The 20,000-nt window shown below is 45.3% G+C and overlaps 1 protein-coding gene across 1 annotated transcript in view; it reads right to left on the minus strand.

The window, feature by feature from the left end:
* RARS1 (arginyl-tRNA synthetase 1) overlaps positions 1–17,204 on the minus strand; it is a 28,287-nt gene extending 11,083 nt beyond the window's left edge. The window contains exons 1-9 of the mRNA XM_077327155.1: positions 17,049–17,204; positions 14,274–14,408; positions 12,876–13,070; positions 9,302–9,413; positions 7,580–7,680; positions 6,173–6,294; positions 5,010–5,130; positions 3,124–3,253; positions 1,155–1,259 (exon numbers count right to left, since the gene is read on the minus strand). Coding sequence (XP_077183270.1) covers positions 1,155–1,259; positions 3,124–3,253; positions 5,010–5,130; positions 6,173–6,294; positions 7,580–7,680; positions 9,302–9,413; positions 12,876–13,070; positions 14,274–14,408; positions 17,049–17,093 — 1,066 coding nt within the window. The 5' untranslated portion in view covers positions 17,094–17,204. The remainder of the gene's footprint in view (positions 1–1,154; positions 1,260–3,123; positions 3,254–5,009; positions 5,131–6,172; positions 6,295–7,579; positions 7,681–9,301; positions 9,414–12,875; positions 13,071–14,273; positions 14,409–17,048) is intronic.
* Between the last annotated feature and the right edge of the window lie 2,796 nt (positions 17,205–20,000).

Below are 20,000 nucleotides of genomic sequence, written 5' to 3' on the forward strand. Positions count from 1 at the left end.
AGATCACTCCAATACTGGTTCAGCCTAACAAACGCTGGTACCCTCAGCCCTACACTGGCTACGCATCACTGTACCCAGGGAGTGTGTGAGGGTGGGACCAGGCTGTCTGCATTTATACAGAATGGGAAACAATAGTTAAAACTCAGAGGGGGTCAATATTATCGGCTTCAAACCACTGTTCTAGTTCCTGGTTTGTGAAATTCTCCCTAAGCTGATATCAGTGCAGTGACCCCCATTTAGATGATCCTATTCATCCAAGTTGTGAACTGAGCCTCAGAAATGGACCTTCCAAGACACAAGTTTGCCACGTAAGGCAGATCTGGAAGCGAAGGAGGCATCTGTAGGCAAGAACTGTTGTACCACCTGTGTGCAGAAGGATTTCTGGCCCTGGGAACTATTCAAATTGCTGATTCTTAATTTAGCCACTTCTTCCCATTCTGCAACAACCTTTTCCCAAGGCCTGACTTTTTCTCTGATGGCCTGCCTGCAGGGGTGAGGGTTGGCAACCAGAGACATACAGAGATTTCCCAGTGGTGCCTCTTTTTGGCATATGTCTGTGTCCCTTCAGGCACCAGGCTGACATTACTTTTTACTCAGGTTTGTTAGGGAGGGATTTTATCTTTTAAACTGTTTTTACATTCTTTTTCTCTCCTGAAGGCTCTGTTTGGGAATTTCATTTTTAGGCTACCCTTTTCATGCTATGCTTAAGCCCCTGCTTTTGGTAACAGTCCTCCTGGATTGACTCTAAGCCAGCATCCCACTGGCTGACTGGATATTCCTTGGCAAAGTGTGCAAGCAGAAACCCAGAGCCCAAAACAAGCAGTTCTGCCTTGTGGTTGCCCCCAAGCCTGAGAAGTCAAATGTAAAGCACTTACGCTGCAAATATGAAGAGCCTGGACACAACCCAACAAAAGCTATCCAATTCAAAACAGAATGGCTTTGTTGTACAGTTATACCATCACCACAGCAGGAAAATGGTAACTGAACCAGAAAGCAGGAGAAGAATGAAGAAGAAATAAGAATATTTCTATATTAACTGAAGAGAGTTGCAGAGGCTTTTATTAATAATTTAATAATTTATATTGATTCTGGTAAAAGACTTGAGCACTACAGCAACTGTTCCTTCTAACTGTTCCTTCTAATAAATACATTACCTCGTTCCTCAAATTCTTTTACAATATCAGGCATCATTTCTTGATAGTAAGATTCACCCCTTTCTATTATACTGACGTCCAAGCAGTTGTAGATTTTTTGAAACTCTGTTCAAGGAGTAAACACACATAAACAAGTAAAATCACAGAATTTGGGATGCTTGCATTTAAAAATGGACCAATAAATGTACAGCTAAAAAAGTACCCTATATACCGACCCGTATATTAGCTGAGGCTCCTAATTTGACCACAAAATCTGGGCAAACTTATTGACTCGCAAATAAGCCAAGGGTGGAAAATACAGCAGCTACTGGTAAAATTACATTAATTGAGGCATGAGTAGGTTAAATGTTTTTGAATATTTATTTCAAAGAAAAACCTTAAACTAGCTCTGTAAGTGCAAAAGAGGGTCAACAAGAACAATCTGGTATCAACAATAACTTTTAAAGTGCAAAAACCTTAGCTCAATCAGCAACCAAGCTAAAACACAAGACTTAAAATCCTTCAAAACTGGATTCCTCATCGTCACCTGTATGTCCAAACAGAGCTTCAGCTGTAGCTGATGTGAAGTTATCAGCATAGACTGAGTTAGCAGTCACCACCATCACTACTGCTGTTCTCATACAAAGCACTGATTTCACTGCCATCCATAGCATCAGAAAGCAAGGGGTGGAGTGTCACATGGACACCTTCCTCCTCCTCCTCCTCCTCAGGATTATTGCGTGAACCCACCCTACTGTCCTCCAGTGGAGGAGCTCAGGGTGGCCTAAGTGCTTAATCCATGCTCCTTCATCACAGGCTCTCCCTTCCAGCCTTCCCACCAACAAATCATGAAAAGTCAAGAACAAATCATGAAAAGTCAAGAGGATGAAAAGCTATTGGTTTTTGTACCCTGCTTTTCACTAACCAAAGAAGTCTCAAAGTGGCTTACAATCGCTTTCCCTTCCTCTCTTGATGCCAGACACCCTGAGACAGAACTGCTCTGTGAGAACAGCTCTGGCAGGAGAACCAAACTTTGCTGGCCCCCCAGGCCAACAAGCCAGAGCAGAACAACAGTACCCAAAGTTGGCAACCTACTACAACAAGTATAACAGCTACCAAATGTTTGTAGGAGCAGTGTGAGAAAAGCTGAAGCTCAATATGAGTTTAGGCTAGCAAGAAGTAAGAAAAAGACTAGCGATATGGTAGGACCACTGCTAGAACAATAAAGTGAAATTATAACAGATGATTAAGAGAAGACTGAACTGCTTAACTCCTATTTCTCCTCAGTCTTCTCTTGTGAGGGAAATAGTGCTCTATGTGGAAAAAATGTAGCACAACAGGGAAGATGGGAATGGTGGCCTAGGATCATTGTTGAAGTAGTCCACAAACACCTAGTTTCTTTAAATCAGTGGTCCCCAACCTGCGGGCCGCGGCCCGGTGCCGGGCCGTGAAGGCCATGGCGCCGGGCCGCGGCTCCCTCTCCCCACCCCCCCCGCAGTAAAAAACTTCCCCGGTCGCACCCCAATGCCCTGCCGGTCCCCAACCTCAGAAAGGTTGGGGACCACTGCTTTAAATGAAACAAAGTCTTCTGGGCCAGATGAATCCAAGAGTACTAAAAGAACTTGCAGATGTAATCTCTGAACCTCTGTCAATTATTTTTCACATTTCTTGGCACACAAGTGAGGTGCCAGATGATTGGAGGTGGGCAAATGCTGTCCCCAACTTCAAGAAAGGGAAAAAAGGGGATCCAGGTAACTATTGGCCCATCAGCTTGACATCTGTAGCTGGCCGAATTTTGGACCTATCAAACAGTCCTTGAGCAGCTGGAACAGAGAGCTGTGATTTCTAAGACTCAGCACAGGTTCTGCAAGAACAAATCATGTCATCCTGATTTCTGGCAGGTAGGGGAATATTTTACACCCAAAATACAATACAGGCACATTTTTCAGTTTTTCAAAAGAGAGGGGCACAGAATGAATTCCAAAATCACCTTTCCGAGAAACATCACAAATCAGTTTCCAAGCTTTGAGGAAGTCTGGATTTTTACTCTGTAATAGGACCACACACTGGTATGCATGCTTCTTAAATTCCTCCTCGGTGTCAAATCTCCTTTTGGATTCCTAGATCAAAAACAGTGCAGAGAAACAATAACACAATATTTATTTATTTATATTTATATTCCGCCCTACCCTGTGGCTCATGGCAGTTTACATGGAACAACAAGAACAGTGCAGTGTAATTTTGTAGTAACAGTGATAAACAGGGTTTAACAACACCAGCATTGTAACAGTTTGAACATCAATATTTTAATGGATCCATGGTTGGTCAGTTCTGGATTTTTGCTTCAAGGGGAGGGGCTCAGGGGGTCCATAGATGGTGATAGTTTCGGTCAACCTCAACCAAATGCTTGGCAGAATAGCTCCCTTTTGCAGGCCCTGCAGAATTGATCTAGCTGTGGCAAGGCCCTGTTCTCATCTGGGAGCTCATTCCACCAGGTGGGGCCAGGACAGAAAAGGCTCTGGCCCTAGTTGAGGTTGGACGAGCTTCCTTGGGGACAGGGATCACTCGCCAGTTGGAGGTGGTGGACTGGTCTTTGAGGGGTATATACTTTTGTGATTTACTGAAAGAAATCAGTGCTGGCAAGAGTGTCAATGACTGGAGCTGGTGGCACTCCTTAGGTCTCATGTTATTCCTTCATATTCTACAGGACCATGATCTTCTAATCTCCTTAGGAAATATAAAACATCACACATTATCTGAAGAGGAGTCTCAACATTCCTGATAAGAAATCATGTGGAGGTTTGATTGAAACACCACCATTGAATAGTCATCAAATAAAACTAAGCTTTTCTTTAAAAATCTTTATCGAGGCCCCAGCACCAAAGCAGTGCTATACGCAACTCATTTGATATACTGAGGGGTGCTATGAGAACATTACTGTACATTACAAAGCCTGAGGCATGAGTTGAAGCTGTGTGGGCCTGCAGCCCCAGCCCGATATTGCAAATCATCTACTCTGGCAGAAGGAGGGAGGAATGATCCCTGCCCTCCAAGGAGATCAATGGTATGAAGCACAAATGACTGGGCATGTGTTTTCATGTGGGTATATATAGCCCATGGTTCTGGCTCAGCCTTTTTCGCTTGGAGAAACATAACCACAGTATCCATCTGCATGTATATTTCAAAGGTAGTAATCTTGACTATCTTTAAGAAGAAGAGTTGGTTCTCATATACGGCTTTTCTCTACATGAAGGAGTTTCAAAGCGTCTTAAAGTCGCCTTCCCTTTCTTCTCCCCACATCAGACACCCTATGAGGTGGGTGAGGCTGAGAGAGCCCTGATATTACTGCTTGGTCAGAACAGCCTTATTCGTGCTGTGGTGAGCCCAAGGTCACCCAGCTGGTTGCATGTGGGGGAGCACGGAATCAAACCCAGATCACCAGATTAGAAGTCTGCGCTTCTAACCACTACACCAAGCTGGCTCTCGACTACACCAAGAAAGGTATTTGGCTCCCATCGTTTATGAAATCATTACCAAAAGTACTTCCAAGTATAAATGTGCAGGAAATCTAGGTATAGATTGTGGCATGCTACACTTGCATACAGAGGCTTCTTGCACATATTGACAAAGGCATGCATTCCCTATAACAGTTTGTAACATGCCCTTACACTAGGACAACCATTCTAGTGGAAGGGCATGTTACAAACTATTATAGGGAATTTCTATCCACTTGCATACCTTCTCCTCTATTCACCATAAATCTTTACAAACAGTAAGCCCTTGAGGCTGAACTCCTATAGTTTCAGGCTTCTATGCAGTGAACAATCTCCAGCAAATAAAAGTAGCAGCAGCATCATATTTCAAACCCAAAAATACCTTATAAAAAGCTTGGAGATCTCCAATGGGAGGAGAGACAGTCAGATAATCGGGGAATTTGTCTTGCAAATGAGCAATAAGCATTCCAAATTGGGTGCCCCAATCTCCTAAATGGTTTAATCTGCACAATAAAGAGCACGAAACACATGAAAATGCAAACAAAACTGAACAAATAATCTCTGCAGACAGAACCGGTGAGTCAGTTCCATGCTTTATTGCTGTGCTAATCTATTTTGGGATCTTTAAATAGACCACCGCAAAATGCAAAGAAATTATTCAAAGAAGAAGATTCATGTCACCCAAGACAATTTGAGTGTTTTGTTGTGAACTAGGCAGACAAGCTTTGGAGACTTTGGTAGTGAAGTCAAAGCAGGGGAGGAAACATGGATAAAAAGCTAGAGGGTAAAATGGGACATAAGAGTGCCCATTTTCTAGGAATCAGAGGGGGGACCAGGGAAGAACAACAAATAAACACAGTGAAGAAACCTCTCGCTCTAAGGAAATTCTTACCACCTGAAAGTAAAGTATCTGTAAAAGCTCCTAAGAACTAGAAGATGTGGAATTATTGATTTGTATAATGAAAATTGACTCTTCATACCAACTACCCTTCCCCACTTTGTAAAATAAAATATTGCATGGTTTGTTAGTAAAAATGCCTAAATGCCATTCTGACCAAGAGTTTTAAAGGAAAAGATGGCTCTGCACCTTCCCAAAAGGTTACAGGGCTAAATAAAGCCCCGAAACTCTAATGGTGGCGGGTGGGATAGTGAGCATTTACATAACACAGAAAACCATGTTACAAAGGTAGCTCAGTCTCTGAGGAAACTTCATCCCATTTTGGATATAAAATCTTCTGCAGTGTGGGGAGGTGTGTAGAGGCATCCATCATAAAGGGTTAGAGCATCTGACAGACTGGGGATACCCATGTTCAAATCCATCCTCAACCATGACACTCACCACAACATTTTGTCACTGCAAGGACAGAAAGGGGGACATAAGAACCATGTATGCCACCTAGAGTTCTTTGGAAGATAGATGGAATACAAAAAGTAAGGCATAAAATATTTCAGCATGTGCATTTTCAGTTACATCCAAGAGGAAGGATGGTATATGCCCAGAATGCATTTTGGGAACTTGCACAATTCTACCTTTATTGCACTTACCTTAGAACATCATATCCCACAAACTCAAAGAGGCGGCACATGCTCTCACCAATTATAGTTGACCGCAGATGACCAACATGCATCTCTTTCGCAATGTTAGGTGAGGAGAAGTCAACCACAACCTGCATTCAGAACAGGATATTAAAAACAGGCTCATGCTAAACACATTCTTAACTGGAAAATGTGCACAAAGGCCAATTGTAATTCACATTCAATAGAGAATATGCATGTGCTATCACGATGGACAAGGAACCAGGTTCACAGTCCACTCATCACACACTGACTGCTGAATACACATATTACCCTAGTGATGAGGCAGCATGAAATACTTTGAGCTGTCAAATGGTGCGTACTCCACATATGCTTGGCAATCACACACAAATAATGGCATAATGCCAACCCCCTATTATGCTGCTTATATATTCTACACAGCACCAGTGTTTATGTACATTCACTATGAAACTCACATTAACTCTAATGCACAAAGTTCGGGGGTCTTACTGACTCTCTCAAAAAGGTTATCAAAGGTTTCAGGCTGCTTGCCCCAAACGTACTGAATGTTGATACATACAGTCAAGTATTATAAACTTGGGATATGTGGAAGGGGTGATATTTCATAGATATGTTCACCATTTACTAAAAAGACTAAGCAAGAACAAAAAAGTGAATGCCAACTGCATACTCTTAAATATTCAATAATGGCTTATATACTGTTATAATTTATGCAGCTCAGCCCAATTCATAGAATCATAGAATAATAGAGTTGGAAGGGACCTCATGGGTCATCTAGTCCAACCCCCCCGCACTATGCAGGACACTCACAACCCTATCGCTCATCCACTGTAACCTGCCACCCCCTTAAGCCTTCACAGAATCAGCCTCTCCATCAGATGGCTATCCGGCCTCTGTATAAAAATGTCCAAGATGGAGAACCCACCACCTGCCGAGGAAGCCTGTTCCACTGAGAAACCGCTCTAACTGTCAGGAACTTCTTCCTGATGTTTAGCCGGAATTTCTTTTGAATTACTTTCATCCCATTCATTCTGGTCCGTCCCTCCAGGGCAACAGAGAACAACTCTGCTCCATCCTCAATGTGGCAGCCGATTGTTATCAAATCCCCTCTCAGTCGTCTCCTCTCCAAGCTAAACAGACCAAGATCCCCCAATTTTTCTTCATATGTCTTGGTCTCCAAACCCCTCACTATCTTTGTTGCCCTCCTCTGGATAAGCTCCAGTTTGTCATGTTCATGTTTGTTCATGTTTATCAAACTATGTTTTGGGAAATACTTGCAGAAAACAAAACCTGTTTCTTGGTTAAAATCAAAATAATTTTCCAGTAAACCTGCCTACTAACTAATTTTAGAAGCATGTCTTGAATATTACATTTGGTCATGATTTACTATCATACCCTCTTCCTTTCACCCACAGCAGGTGGCTGAACTCCATTCAGTAGCATATTGCTCAACTGTCTGGAAACAAAATCCTTTTTCAGATGTACATTGATGAAACCTTCACAGGAAAAAGGAAAATTTTAAGAACCATTGCTGAGAATGTAACCTATATAACATTTAATTATTAAGACTAGTCCTTGTTTTCATTGGTGTAGAGCAGCTTTGACTGAAGAGACAATAACCAGCAATGTTTAACAAACCATTTGCAATAATAATGAAAACTCAAAAATTCAGCACATAAATAATAAAATAATGCAAAATATCAGGAAGATTAAACAGCCCTCATCAGCATTCTGTTTTTCTAGAAAGACCACTCTGAGCACTAAATTCCTTGACAGTAAATTTCTGCTATATCTTTTGTATCTAGGACAAGACGGGGTTCTCAGGTGCAGTATTTGGCTCGGTTACCCTCAGCAACTGACCCCTAATCCTTATCCATGGCTCCTCTATCTATTTGTGAAACAGGCCTTGGGGTGGAGCAAGTCCGGCTGCCCGAGTTGGAATAGGGCCAATCAGAGTGTGGCCATCAAAGATGGCCGCACCCAGATTGGTCCGCCCCTACAGCTCCCACCCTCTGTTGCCGCCCGCTTTCCCTTCACCTCACACGCGTTCCTGTCTGGCAGACGATGCATATCTCATGCTGTCCGCCGCTCCACCGAAAACCCCAGTCCCACTGATGATGCTCCGATGGTGGCAGCAAACACTGGGGCGGACCCGCCGCAAACAGGGCAACACACAGGGCAGGGGATGCACCAACTACTCTGCCCATGGCCTCTAAGCTCTTGCCACTGCTGGGCACCCTGTCCGGCAGGCTCTTGTGGATGACAAGTGCCTGTTAAGCACCAACGCCCCCCCAACAGTGGTGCCACTTACCAGCACAATGCTGACGAACTCCCGCCATCTATGGCGGTGTCCCCAGGCCCATTGCGCCCCCTGCCCTGTGTGCTGTGGCCTCGGCCCGGTGTTTTGTGCCAGCGAGCACAGAGTCAGGGGCTGTGATGTGTGAGGGACCGGCGAGCTGGGCATCGGCGGCGGCTGTTTCCCCACTCAGTGCCCCGCAGAGTACTCTCCGGTGCCTGGGGAGCCACCTGTGGGGAGGGAAGCCTCCTTTCCCTGGGCCATGCCATGCGCTCTCACCCCAGCAACAGCGCTTGCCGTGGCCCAGGAAGCTGCCTGCAGGTAGGGAGGGGACGGGGGAGGGAAGCCTTCCTTCCCTGGGCTGCGCCAAGCGCTCTCGCTCCAGTAACAGTGCTTGCTGTGGCCCAGGGAGCCACCTGCGGGGAGGAAGGGGACGGGGGGGGTGTCAAAGCCTCCCTTCCCTGGGTCTGCCGGGGCTTATGAAAGGGCTTTGCCGCTAGTACATAGATAATTCTTAATTTTATTTCTAATACTCCATTCTTCCAAGTTGAACACATAGTGCTGTTGGACATGGACATTTAGATGACAAATCAATCCAACCCACTGAATTCATTTGGAGTGATGAAAAAGATGGCATATTTAATTGGTCAGCAGACTTGAAGATGTTTTAATACAAGAGAGCAAAAGAAAGGAGAACGCTTCTTAAAAATATCTCATCTCAAATTCTAATTCCCAATAGTCTACTGAGTCCTTTTGTCAAGTGATATAATACTCCTATATCAGATTTATATGTACCAGAAAAGCAACTACAGAATAATTACCTGGACCAGCGATTTCAACCTTCTCAATGCATTCATTGTTAGGAATATTTCTGGCAATCTTATCGGCGATTTCTCTTGGGCTTACTTTTTGCTCTTTGGTCTTGAGCAGTATCTGAAAAACACAAGGAAAGGGCACAAGTCAGTTGCTTGCTGAAAAGAAAATGCATGAAGCCTATACTCTACAGACTGTTCAAAGAGGAATGGAATTTAATATATTTTAAAATAAAAATTTGACAGAAACACTCATTTGCTGAAAGAACATTCTGACTGTTCAGCTACTTCTGAAGCATATTTAATGACAGTTAATCCTGCTTCTAAGCTCTGGAAATGAACACAGTGAGAAGCAGCAAATTCCACTGCTCGCACACTCATGTCCCAGCAATTCAAATGTTACCTTTACTATGCACTGAAATAGGCTTTTCATTTATTAAACATCTGCCTTCCAAAAATAAAGAAACCACTATTCTACATCACCGGATTCAGTTCTGGGGGTGGGCAACAATCAGAGGGTTTTCTGCCACCACCATTTAATAATTCTACTCTTAATGCTGTGTGATAAACTCCCTTTTAGCAATTAGCCTTTCCACAGCAAAACAAAAACAACCCCCGTCAGTATTGCTGGGCTTGAGAGCATAACCCGAGAAATACAATACAACTGGAGAGTACGTGCCAGGTAACAGCCTCTCCATATGACCTGCCAATGCAGAAAGAACCACCTTTGTATGTGTTCATTAACATATTGAGCTTGACCTCCCCAAGCTGGAGGAACTGGAAGCTTCAGAGATATGTTGGAGGTTTCCTTGCTCTTTGCCTCAGCTCATCCCTGCCACCAATACATATTCAGAAATACACCCCCTTCTCTCCAGCTTGCCTTTTCTAAAACCATAACCTCTTTTGGAAAAGCTTCTGAGAATGATGCTTCTAATTTTTTGTTATGTTTCCTACTGTAGAGGAAACAGAAGGGAGTGAAAGCCAGAATACTTAAGGAAGAGATACTTTTTAATTGCTTTTATTTGATGATGTGAAAAATACTTGCTTGTTTTATTGTTCTCACAACACAAAAAGGGATTCACAATCACATTCCTGGATGATAAAGGGAACATAGGCATTTGGAATCTATTCCTTTTCATAGGAAGAGGCATCAGTTAACACAAATTACAGAATGTTTTCAGAATCCAAGAATAGGGAGGGGGGAACTTTTTATACTAAGATTCATTACCACGAAAGCAATTATCAGTCAAGCACACATTGCACACACTAACAGAGGCACTAATGTATTTCGGGACATCGATCTTGGCAAGGAGAGAGAAAACATGAGTTGGGAGGTGGAAAAGGGGATGGAAACAAGCCAGTTTATGTGCTAAATCAGGAGGGAGAGCCATATGATATCAAGGCGCACAAACAATATGGACACTGAGCAACTTGTCACAGGACAAGACTCATAACAGCAACTTAATTGGGGTAAAGGGGCGGTCAAAATAAATTTTAGAAAACTGTTAGCTTGTGTTGGGCTGGCTGCCACCCAACCGCATATGCTAATGAGCCCCCTGAGGAAAAGAACACACATTTGTGGGGCAGCTTCTGTAAGAGAAGTTCATAGAGAGAGTTGCCGGCTGGCACGTATTAGCATTGTTTAGACCTCTGCCAGCCAATTTCCCTAACAAGTCTATGACTCCCTAAGAGATGTGACAAAATTGCTGTCTTACGCTGGGAATATTAAGGCCTTAAGCCACTAGTGAGAATGACCATTGGATACTCACCGAGAAGGGTCCTTCTCCTTGTAGGTCAGGAGGACAGCTCGGTGGGTGTTTCCCATCTCACCTTGAGGGAGGCAGGACTAAATTTAACTTCCTGTCTCCCAGTGGGGAAAACCCTCCTTCTCCAGTTAGGATTCTCTGCCATTATCAACTGTAGCAATAACCAATATAACTAGAACAAGGTTAGCAGGAAGGAAAGCATAAAAGGAGACAAGAAGGTCCTATGCCTACTTAACTATGCACGCTGATAAGATTTTTTCTCACTTTCTTTGGACTACGCTAGAATGTCTGCGAGATTCTAATCCGAAGGAACATGACTTCTTGAGCCTCTGCTGATAAGTGACTCTGTCCCTATCTGAAGGCTACAAGGCTACCCCTTCTCTATGATGTGATGGACCTTAACTTCACTGGGACAAGCTGTCCTCCTGACCTATGAGGAGAAAGACTCTCCTAGGTGAGTACCCAATGGTTGTTCTCTCTCTAGGTCAGAAGAACAGCTTGATGGGACATACAGGAGTAGTCCCATTTTATAAGGGTGGGTAAGACTTGCCGGAATCCATCACCCCCTACAAGATTCTGCGCCTGAAGGCTGCCTCTGTCACTTCCAACTGGTCTAACTTGTAATGCCGCACAAAGACATAGGGATTGGACACAGCAATGGTTCTACAACCTCCTCGGCTGAGGCTCTATTAGCAAATGTGGCAGAAGTGGCCAAGCTCCTAAGAGAATCTTATCTTCTCTGGAACCAGCTCTCTGGATATGCTCTGCCCTGAGAGAGGCCAGATGTACCTACACTCACGTCATGATCTGCTTAGCTTCCCTTTGAAGTTTCCTGGATCTGGGTTTGCCTTTGCTGATAGGTCTCTGTGGATTATATTGTGTGTGTGTGTGTGTGGGGGGGGGGGCGTAGTATTGTTGGTTTGAAGAATTTCAGCGCTAGAAATATTGCCCTAACTCCAGAAGACTGATGGTCTGACTCTGTTCCAAAGGTGACCAGGGTCCTTGTGCTGAACTGTGGATCAGCAGTGTTCCCAACCAGTCAGGTTTTCATCTGTGTATATTTGTTGGAACTGGGTTAAGAGGGACGGTTTTCACTGATTGAGATTGCTCTTGACTGTCCACCAGCTCAGGCTGATCTTGACCTGATGATCCAGGAGCACTTGCATATCTATCTTGTTTGATATCCTTTGCTGAAAGGGTCTCAGCGCCTATTACAGGAGTCAAGCACTAGCTCATCCCCATTGGACTGTTTCTGAGTTCAACACCATCAGCCCCATCCGGCTTGCCAGCTGAAGAAGTGATGAGCATAGGGCTTTGATAACTGTAACAGCCAACTGACCTGAGTACCTTGGGCTGAGGGAGAAAGAGGAACCAGTGAGCTGTGCCTGCAATCACTCCTTGATGTTCCTGATGCTGTGTCAGGTTCAGGGAACTCATTTCCCTGTTGACAAAGCTGAAGTGCTCTAACATCTGAAAGTCGTCTTGTGTGTATGCTTTGAACTGTTGCAGGGAGGGTGTCCTGATAAGCAGGTCACCTAATTAAGGATGAATGTGGCTCCCCTCCTGATGTAGAAAAGACCACCACGTTCACCCAGACCTTTGTGAAGAGTCTCAGTGCAATTGAGTTCATTATTGTGAGCTATGGAAGAAAAACTAGTGAGTATTTTGCCTAAACAATGGATAGATTCGTTATTTGGGCCTGCACATTACATGTGTTATGACCAGAAATGACCTCCACCATCTTCTCATCTGAGGACCTTTGTGATACTTGGGACAGAATATTTGAGTGGCATGAAGATCCTCACGCTGTTAATTACCTGTGTTATACTCATAGCACTGTTACATTGGTAATCACCAAACCTAGACTGTTGACTTGGGGTCACCAACAGTGGAGGGTTTTCTAGCTCTGGATACGCAGATTTAATAGCCATTCCAAAGATGTCTTGAAGGCGGTTGTTGATATTAATCATGCCTTTTGTGGGCTTTCCTTTATTTCTTTCCTCTTGAAGGCTCTAAAATGAAACACAAAATACAATTACCCAGGAAAGTTGTCTAGAACATACACCTAAACCCCATAATAACAATTTTAAATGTAAGATCAATATGACTTTATACTGTGTTTTCTGAATATATTTTTGTTTCTAAAAACATCCCCATATATTGCATTTTCTGAGACTTAATCTGAATTCCACAGTATCAAAATATTTTCTGGCTTCTGGGGAGAGTCAAGGTTGCCATTGTTTGCAGCAATACATTGTGCTTTATTCTATTCCTCTGGGGGAAGGAGGAGGTAATGTTCCTTCTGATACCCCCAGTATTTGAACTTTTAAATAGTTTTAGACATTGGACATTTACTTAAGACTTAAACCGGTCAAACAGAAAAATATCCAATTTTCGGCACAAGAACACAAGATCTGGAAAGATTTCAGTATGAAATAAAAAGGACTGTCTACTAAGCATCCTTGCTCACACCCTTATCAAGGACAAATACCAATATTTAGAACTACAAAACTAAATGAGTGAATTGAGATGTGATAAGCAAAGAGAGACTTGTTCAAGGCGGGCTTAAACGTAGCTTGTTGTCATGCACACCAATTCCCTCTCTCCTCCCCTTGTGTGCAGAGTGCAACTGAAAGACATCCTAGTCCACACCAAATCAACAAAGGAGCTCATTGGGATTGTGTCTATTCATGATAATACATATGTGTTATCAGCCCAACATAAAATATCACAGGGGAGAGGGTAAACCTCTTCAAAAATGTATTCAAAATGATGCATTTTGCACATCATACTCCTTTACACTTATTTACATTATACTCCTTCACTTATTTAAGGGATGGCAGTATGGTTTTCTTTAACTCTTCGAAATTCAGCAGCCTAACACATGCAAGTATGAGAACAGCATAATTAAGTATCACTGATGTGTATATCATTATCACAGTAGTCATTACTGAGCAAGATATCTGCTCAAAATGCTAGCAACTCTATTTGTAGTAAGAAACAAACTCCAGTTTGCTGTGGTGCCTCCAGTCACATGTCCAAACAGGCCAGAGTTTGAGTAAAACCTCCTTAACCAGCAAGCCTTCAACGGGGCTCCGTGTGCGGAAGGGAGTGCATTAGCAGAAAAAGAAAGTGTGTTTGAGAGTTTTGAAAGTCAACTGGTCAGCATTAATTTCATTTTCAAACACAGCAAACATTTCAAGAAGGAAGCTTACCTTTTGTAGAATGTTTAAACGATATTTAAGTTTTGCATTCTCTTCCCGCAATCCCTCTAAGCTTGGAGAAATGCCCAAACACTCAAAATTTTTCAGACGATCAATTTCTGCTGTTAGAAATGTTATTTCTTTCTCCTATGAAGGCAGATGAAATTAGTAGCATATGTAACGCACTGTTGCATGATAGAAGATTACATCAGAACTTTGCCAGTGCTACTGTTTATTACCGATAATTAAATATGAGAATACTGCCATAACCAGACAATCAAGCAACACATTTTCTAACCAATGGCTACAGAAAGATTCTTACTGGATACATGTACTAAATTGTCACTATTCAAGCTCTGGAAGACCCAGTTCTGAATCCTCATACTGACAAAAAAAGCTTGTTGGGTAACCTTGGGACAGTCACACACACATAACTTAATCTATCACACAGGGGTGTTGTGAGGATAAAACAGAGCAGAATGAAACAATGTAATCTGTGTTAGGTCTTCACAGGGCAGAAGGGTGGGATATAAAGAAAGAAAGAAACAGTCAACACTTACTTTGGTTCATACAGGTGACTGCAGTTACCTAAGGACGTGGGATTTACTCAACAAAGTGCAAGCAGAACCCATCAAAGGAGCAAGGATCACTGACTACTTTGCTGAATCTGATTTTATGTCTTATAAATATACATACTTGGTTTGCATTCTGGAACTTCAGGAACACATTTGACAGGTAACAAGATTCAAGTATGATTTTTAACCAAGTCTGATTTAAACAACAAGAGGAGGGAAATCACCTAATTTGCTAAACTGTTTAATCAGGGGATTCTGTTGTGTAGGCAAAGCCAAGAAAGGACTGCAGGCAAAACAGCCTGGATGTTATTGTATATTATTGAGTGTGCTTGCCCTTTTCTCAAATCCAGTCTTTATATATAATCTATAACTGCAGCATCTTGAATATTTCAGTATTTACTTCTAGGAATAAATATTGCCCAGTTATAAGAAAGTTCTTCAAAGGAAACTAAGCTGTAGAAGTCAACCTTATCTCTTCCCCAAACAACTTCCTGCATTTCCTTTAAAGCCTTCTGCTTCTAGAATTTGCCAATCTCTTGTTCACACCCAATGAAAAAGTGAGGAACGCAAACTTCTTCAGACATTTTGGATTGGGTCCACCAAGCTATGGATAAAGCTAATAGAATAGCTTGTGGAATGTCTCCCCATGTCCTACTGTTTAGCACATCAGCGGCCACACCAGGCCACTGCCAGGAGTATGCAGCGGGGCTGTGTGCCCTGCTGCTTCCTGCATTCCCATGGGGGTTCCTGCACATCCTTTTTGGGTGGTGCAGGTCTGCCCCAAATTACTGCCTCCACATCCAGGCAGCCAGGGTGGAACAGTTCTGCTGCCGGGGGTGGGGGTGGGGTGTTATTTTTTATTTGCACAAATGTGGGATTGCTCATGCAAATTTTAAAAAATGCCCTAATCAGCCCCAGGGTGCTGTGAAGCAGAGTGGAGCATTTTCTGTCCCTTCTGGCTCTTCCACGTCTATATGGGCCTGCGGCTGGATAGGCCCCCTTGGGTTCCATGGCAGACTGGGGACTGCAGATATGTCTGCATTCCCTTGCTGCGGGGCAATAGAGGCCCTAAAGTGTGCCAGGCCAACACTGACATCATGTGGACATGGTGATAAAGCAAGAGAACAGGATGGAGGGGGGAAAGGACTGAAGAAAAAAGACAAGAGCACAAATTAGTGGCAAAAGAGAACGCCTCAAGCGATCTGAATCTGCCCTTTTCTCCACCCTGCCAAGAGTAGTTCCAAGTTAAGCATAATCACTAAAATGTACACATACACTACACTGTATTTAAACATTAAATATTCAGATACATTTCTTAAAATATTAGTTACCAGAATAGCACAGAATAAACAGCACATACATTTTATTGATTTATAATTTAATTTATACCCTATCCCTCTTGACTGAGTAAAATACATTGTAGAGTTGCATTAAAATCTGAAGGCCAGAAACACTGCATTCTAAATCTAATGGGATCTAAATTATAATGCTACCCATATGCAGGATCAAGAATTCAAAGAGCTACACACTGCAGAATAGTTCTGGTCTAATTAGCCTAGGTCTTCTGCAACAAAAAGCACAATGGACTTCACAGCACAGGGAACCATTTCTAGCTGCACAGGGCTCAAAACTTACCAAATTGCTATTACAAAATGAATGGTTACTAGGAATGATCTGTTTTTGTATTTTATTTTAGATGTCTGACCCTCTTCAGCTTGTTTAGAATAGGGCTTACATGAGAGCTCCGGAAAGGTTATGCCACTTTCCCTAGACGTTTGGATGGCTGCTAATATCACTAGATGTCACGGAAGCCCACTTCCCTTGTTGCTCTACAGGCCTAGAGCAACACAATGGAGCCTGTAAACAATCGATCGGATGGCTCCTGGATCTTACTTCTGCTCCCACTTCTCTGAGGGAACAGCTCACCACTTCAGGGGTCCCTCCATAGTCAAAAGGCTGAAAGGGGCTGGTTTAGAATCACAGTAGCCTCCGCGCAGCCAAAAAAAGCACCCCTAGTTTATTAAATATGTTTTTGCCTCCGTGGGAGGGAAACTCTGTCGGGGACTGATCTGTCCTGCTAGGGGGGCGGGGAGGGCACTGCAGTTTCACGAGGAGAAGCCGAGGGCCGCTTGTGCCCTGGGACTGGCCGAACTTGCGTGACACACGTGTCGCCCCGAGCCTCCCGGACACAGGCACCGCCCCCGACGCTGACCTGCCGGCGGAGCCGCTCCGTGCACTCAGCCACCTGCATCTCCATCCTGGCGGGCCAGGGAACAAGGCGGAAGCGGAAGCGCGTCCACGAGGGCGGCCAGCAGGCGCCGGCGAAGCGGGGGCGGGAGAGTCTCTATGGCCGGCGGCCGCGCAAGCGCATCTCGGCGCGCAGCTCCCCCTGCTGGGCCTCCCTCCTTCCTCGGGCCCGTCCAGGGGCGGCGTTGGGCGGGAGGCTGGGCCCTGCAGACGAGAAGAGCCGGTCTCCTTCCGTCTGCCAAGACGGGGCAGAGCGCGTGTGCCTTCGGGCGATGGCGCTTATGCCTGGCATGATCCCGCAGGCTCGGGTCGACTCTTGGCGGGGTGGAGCAAAAGGGCCAATTGGGGTCGCTCGAGGCATTGGCTTCGGTTGCGAATGTGCTCTCCTGGCGCCCCCCGCGGTCCTCTCGCCTCATCCTGCTCTCTGGCATTCGTGGCATGATGCTTGGAGTCTGCTGCTCCCTGGCCAGGAACCGCGAGCCCCGCCTGTGAAAGGATTTTGTTTCACTTCATTATATTAACGGTGCCCAAGAAACGAGATCGATGCGTCGCTCCGTCCGCGCGGCTCAGCTTCGGCAGAAAGCCCGGGGAATCCGCCCGGAGGAAAGACGCGCGGCGAGGGCGAAAGCAGCACCGGCGCTTTCCGTGAGACGCGGACGAGCAACCGCGGTCCGAAAGGCCCTCCCGTGAAGCGGCAGCACCGGAGTGGCCATCTCGGGAAAGGTCGCGGAGACGTCGCACCCCGAAGGCTTTGCACCTTCCTTGCAGGCCCTTGGGCGCCCCCCCCCCCGAAGACTTCCGGCCCCGGCTCCTTTTGGAGCTCCTACCAAGGCGAAGGGCTCGCCCTTGCCCCTGCGACCCCCAGCAGGCGTAGATGTGCCCGGTGCTCGATGGGGGGCGGAGGGAGGGCTTTGCCTTCCCAGCTAGGAAATGCTGCAGTCCGTAAGAGCAGTTTCGCGATCAACTTCCCTTTGGGGTTTCCAGAAGTTTAACTGTGGTGTTTTAAAATAAATGCAGGGACAGGCCGGGGCTCCTTGGTCCCTCTGTCAGAAAGACACACACGCAAACTCTTCCTGATTGCTCCCCCGACCTCCCCCCCCCTTCCCTCTTGAGGCAGGAGGACCCCGGCCTCCTTCGGCTGTGTGGCAGTGGCCCAGCTCCAGCGGCTTTGCGGCAGCCACCTCGGCCCACAGAGGCTGCGCAGGCCCACGGAGGCTGAGCGTTCTGAGAAAACTGTGGAGGAGTCGGGTATCAAGCCCAATTCTCCAGATTCGAGGCTGTCACAACCATTACACCAGCCAGGCTCTCCATGGTAAAAATGACCCCCTTCACAACGCTGTTTTGCTACCTTTATGTAAGAGGGAGTGGATGGAGCACCCTTCCTTCAGTATCTGTCTGCCACTGCTAGAGTGAGATCCAGTTGCTAAAATTAGGTGAGAGCTCACAGAAGGGCAGGAGGGAGGGATGTGTGACTAACGCACCTGACCACTAAAATGACATTTACAGGAGAACCCCATTTTCATTGTGATGGTACTTGTGCAGTCTCACATGGGTGACTTTTCAGTCCTGGGAAGGTGGGCGTGAGCTCTCAATTGAACAGAGATTACAGGACCCCTTTCTTCCACCACATCTCTCATGGCATCTGTGTCCATGGATGGAGTAATGCCTTGTGAAGGCACAAGATGATCATGTTGCATCTGTGCAGATGGAACTGATGGGAAGGCGACAACAAAAAACAACTGATATGAATTGGGCTCCAGTTAGGGTTGCCAGCTCTGGGCTGGGAAATACCTGCAGACTTGTGGGGGTTGAGCTGGGAGGGGGTAAAATTTGGGGCAGGGAGGGCCCTTGGAGTATAATACCATGGAGTCCAAAACAAGCAGGTGAACTGATCTCTGATGCCTGGAGAGAAGCTATAGCATCTACTGGGCCCCTGAATCGCTCTCTTTTGAACCCATGTAAAAGAAATGACCGACCATGGGTCAGTTAGATTGTTTGCTACATTAAAACATTATTTCCCTGTTTATTGCTGTTATTATTACTTTTTATTCTCTATAAAAGTGGTCCCCAACCTTTTTATCACCGGGGACCTGTCAATGCCTGACAATTTTACTGAGGCCCGGGGGGGGGTAGTCTTGTGCCGAGGGACATTGCCGCTGCCTGAGTCCCTGCTCAGCTTGCTTTCCCGCCGATGCCCCTGACTTCCGGCTGCCCACTGGAGGGTGCTGCCAGCAGCAGCTGCGCAGTGCCACGCCGAGGGGGAGCCCTAGCCATGGCGGCCGCCGGAGAGCACCAAAGGTGAGCTGGCGGCAGAGTGGCAGGGCAGCCCCGGAGGCAGCAACCTGGGAGGAGGGTGAGGAGGAGCCGCGGCCTAGTACCGACTGATCCATGGACCAGTACCGGTTCTCAGACCGGGGGTTGGGGACAGCTGCTCTATAATAATTGAGTTTGATGTATTATTCTGCTTAGTTCTATGTGAACTGCCCTGAGCCTTGGGGGAGGGCAACATACAAATTAAGTACATCTGTTTCCTATCTCCCTCTATGAGATTTTTATGGGAGGAATGGATTGCGTTCCGAATTGTTTTTCCGCTTTTTTTTTTCTTTTTTTGTATTAAGATTACTAGATCTATGTGGTTTTATGTCTTGGGTCTTAGTAGGGGTCTTATTGAGAATTTTATTCAGACTCTTGTAACCCGCTACGAGCCACTTGGGAGTAGCGGGTAATAAATTGAAACAATAATAATAATCTGGTAAGGGCTTGGAGGAGGAGCATGTCTCATGGCTTAAATGCCACTCAGTGCTTAAAACCCACTCAGGGCAGCTATTCCACCTGAGTGCTGCCTCCTCCAACCAGCTGGCCTGCCTGTCCAGCAGCCAGCCAATTGCTTTCCATCCTCCAATCCTGACCACCCCCT

This window comes from Paroedura picta, chromosome 3 (genome assembly GCF_049243985.1).
Source record: "Paroedura picta isolate Pp20150507F chromosome 3, Ppicta_v3.0, whole genome shotgun sequence".
In the NCBI taxonomy this organism is placed as follows: Eukaryota; Metazoa; Chordata; class Lepidosauria; order Squamata; family Gekkonidae; genus Paroedura; species Paroedura picta.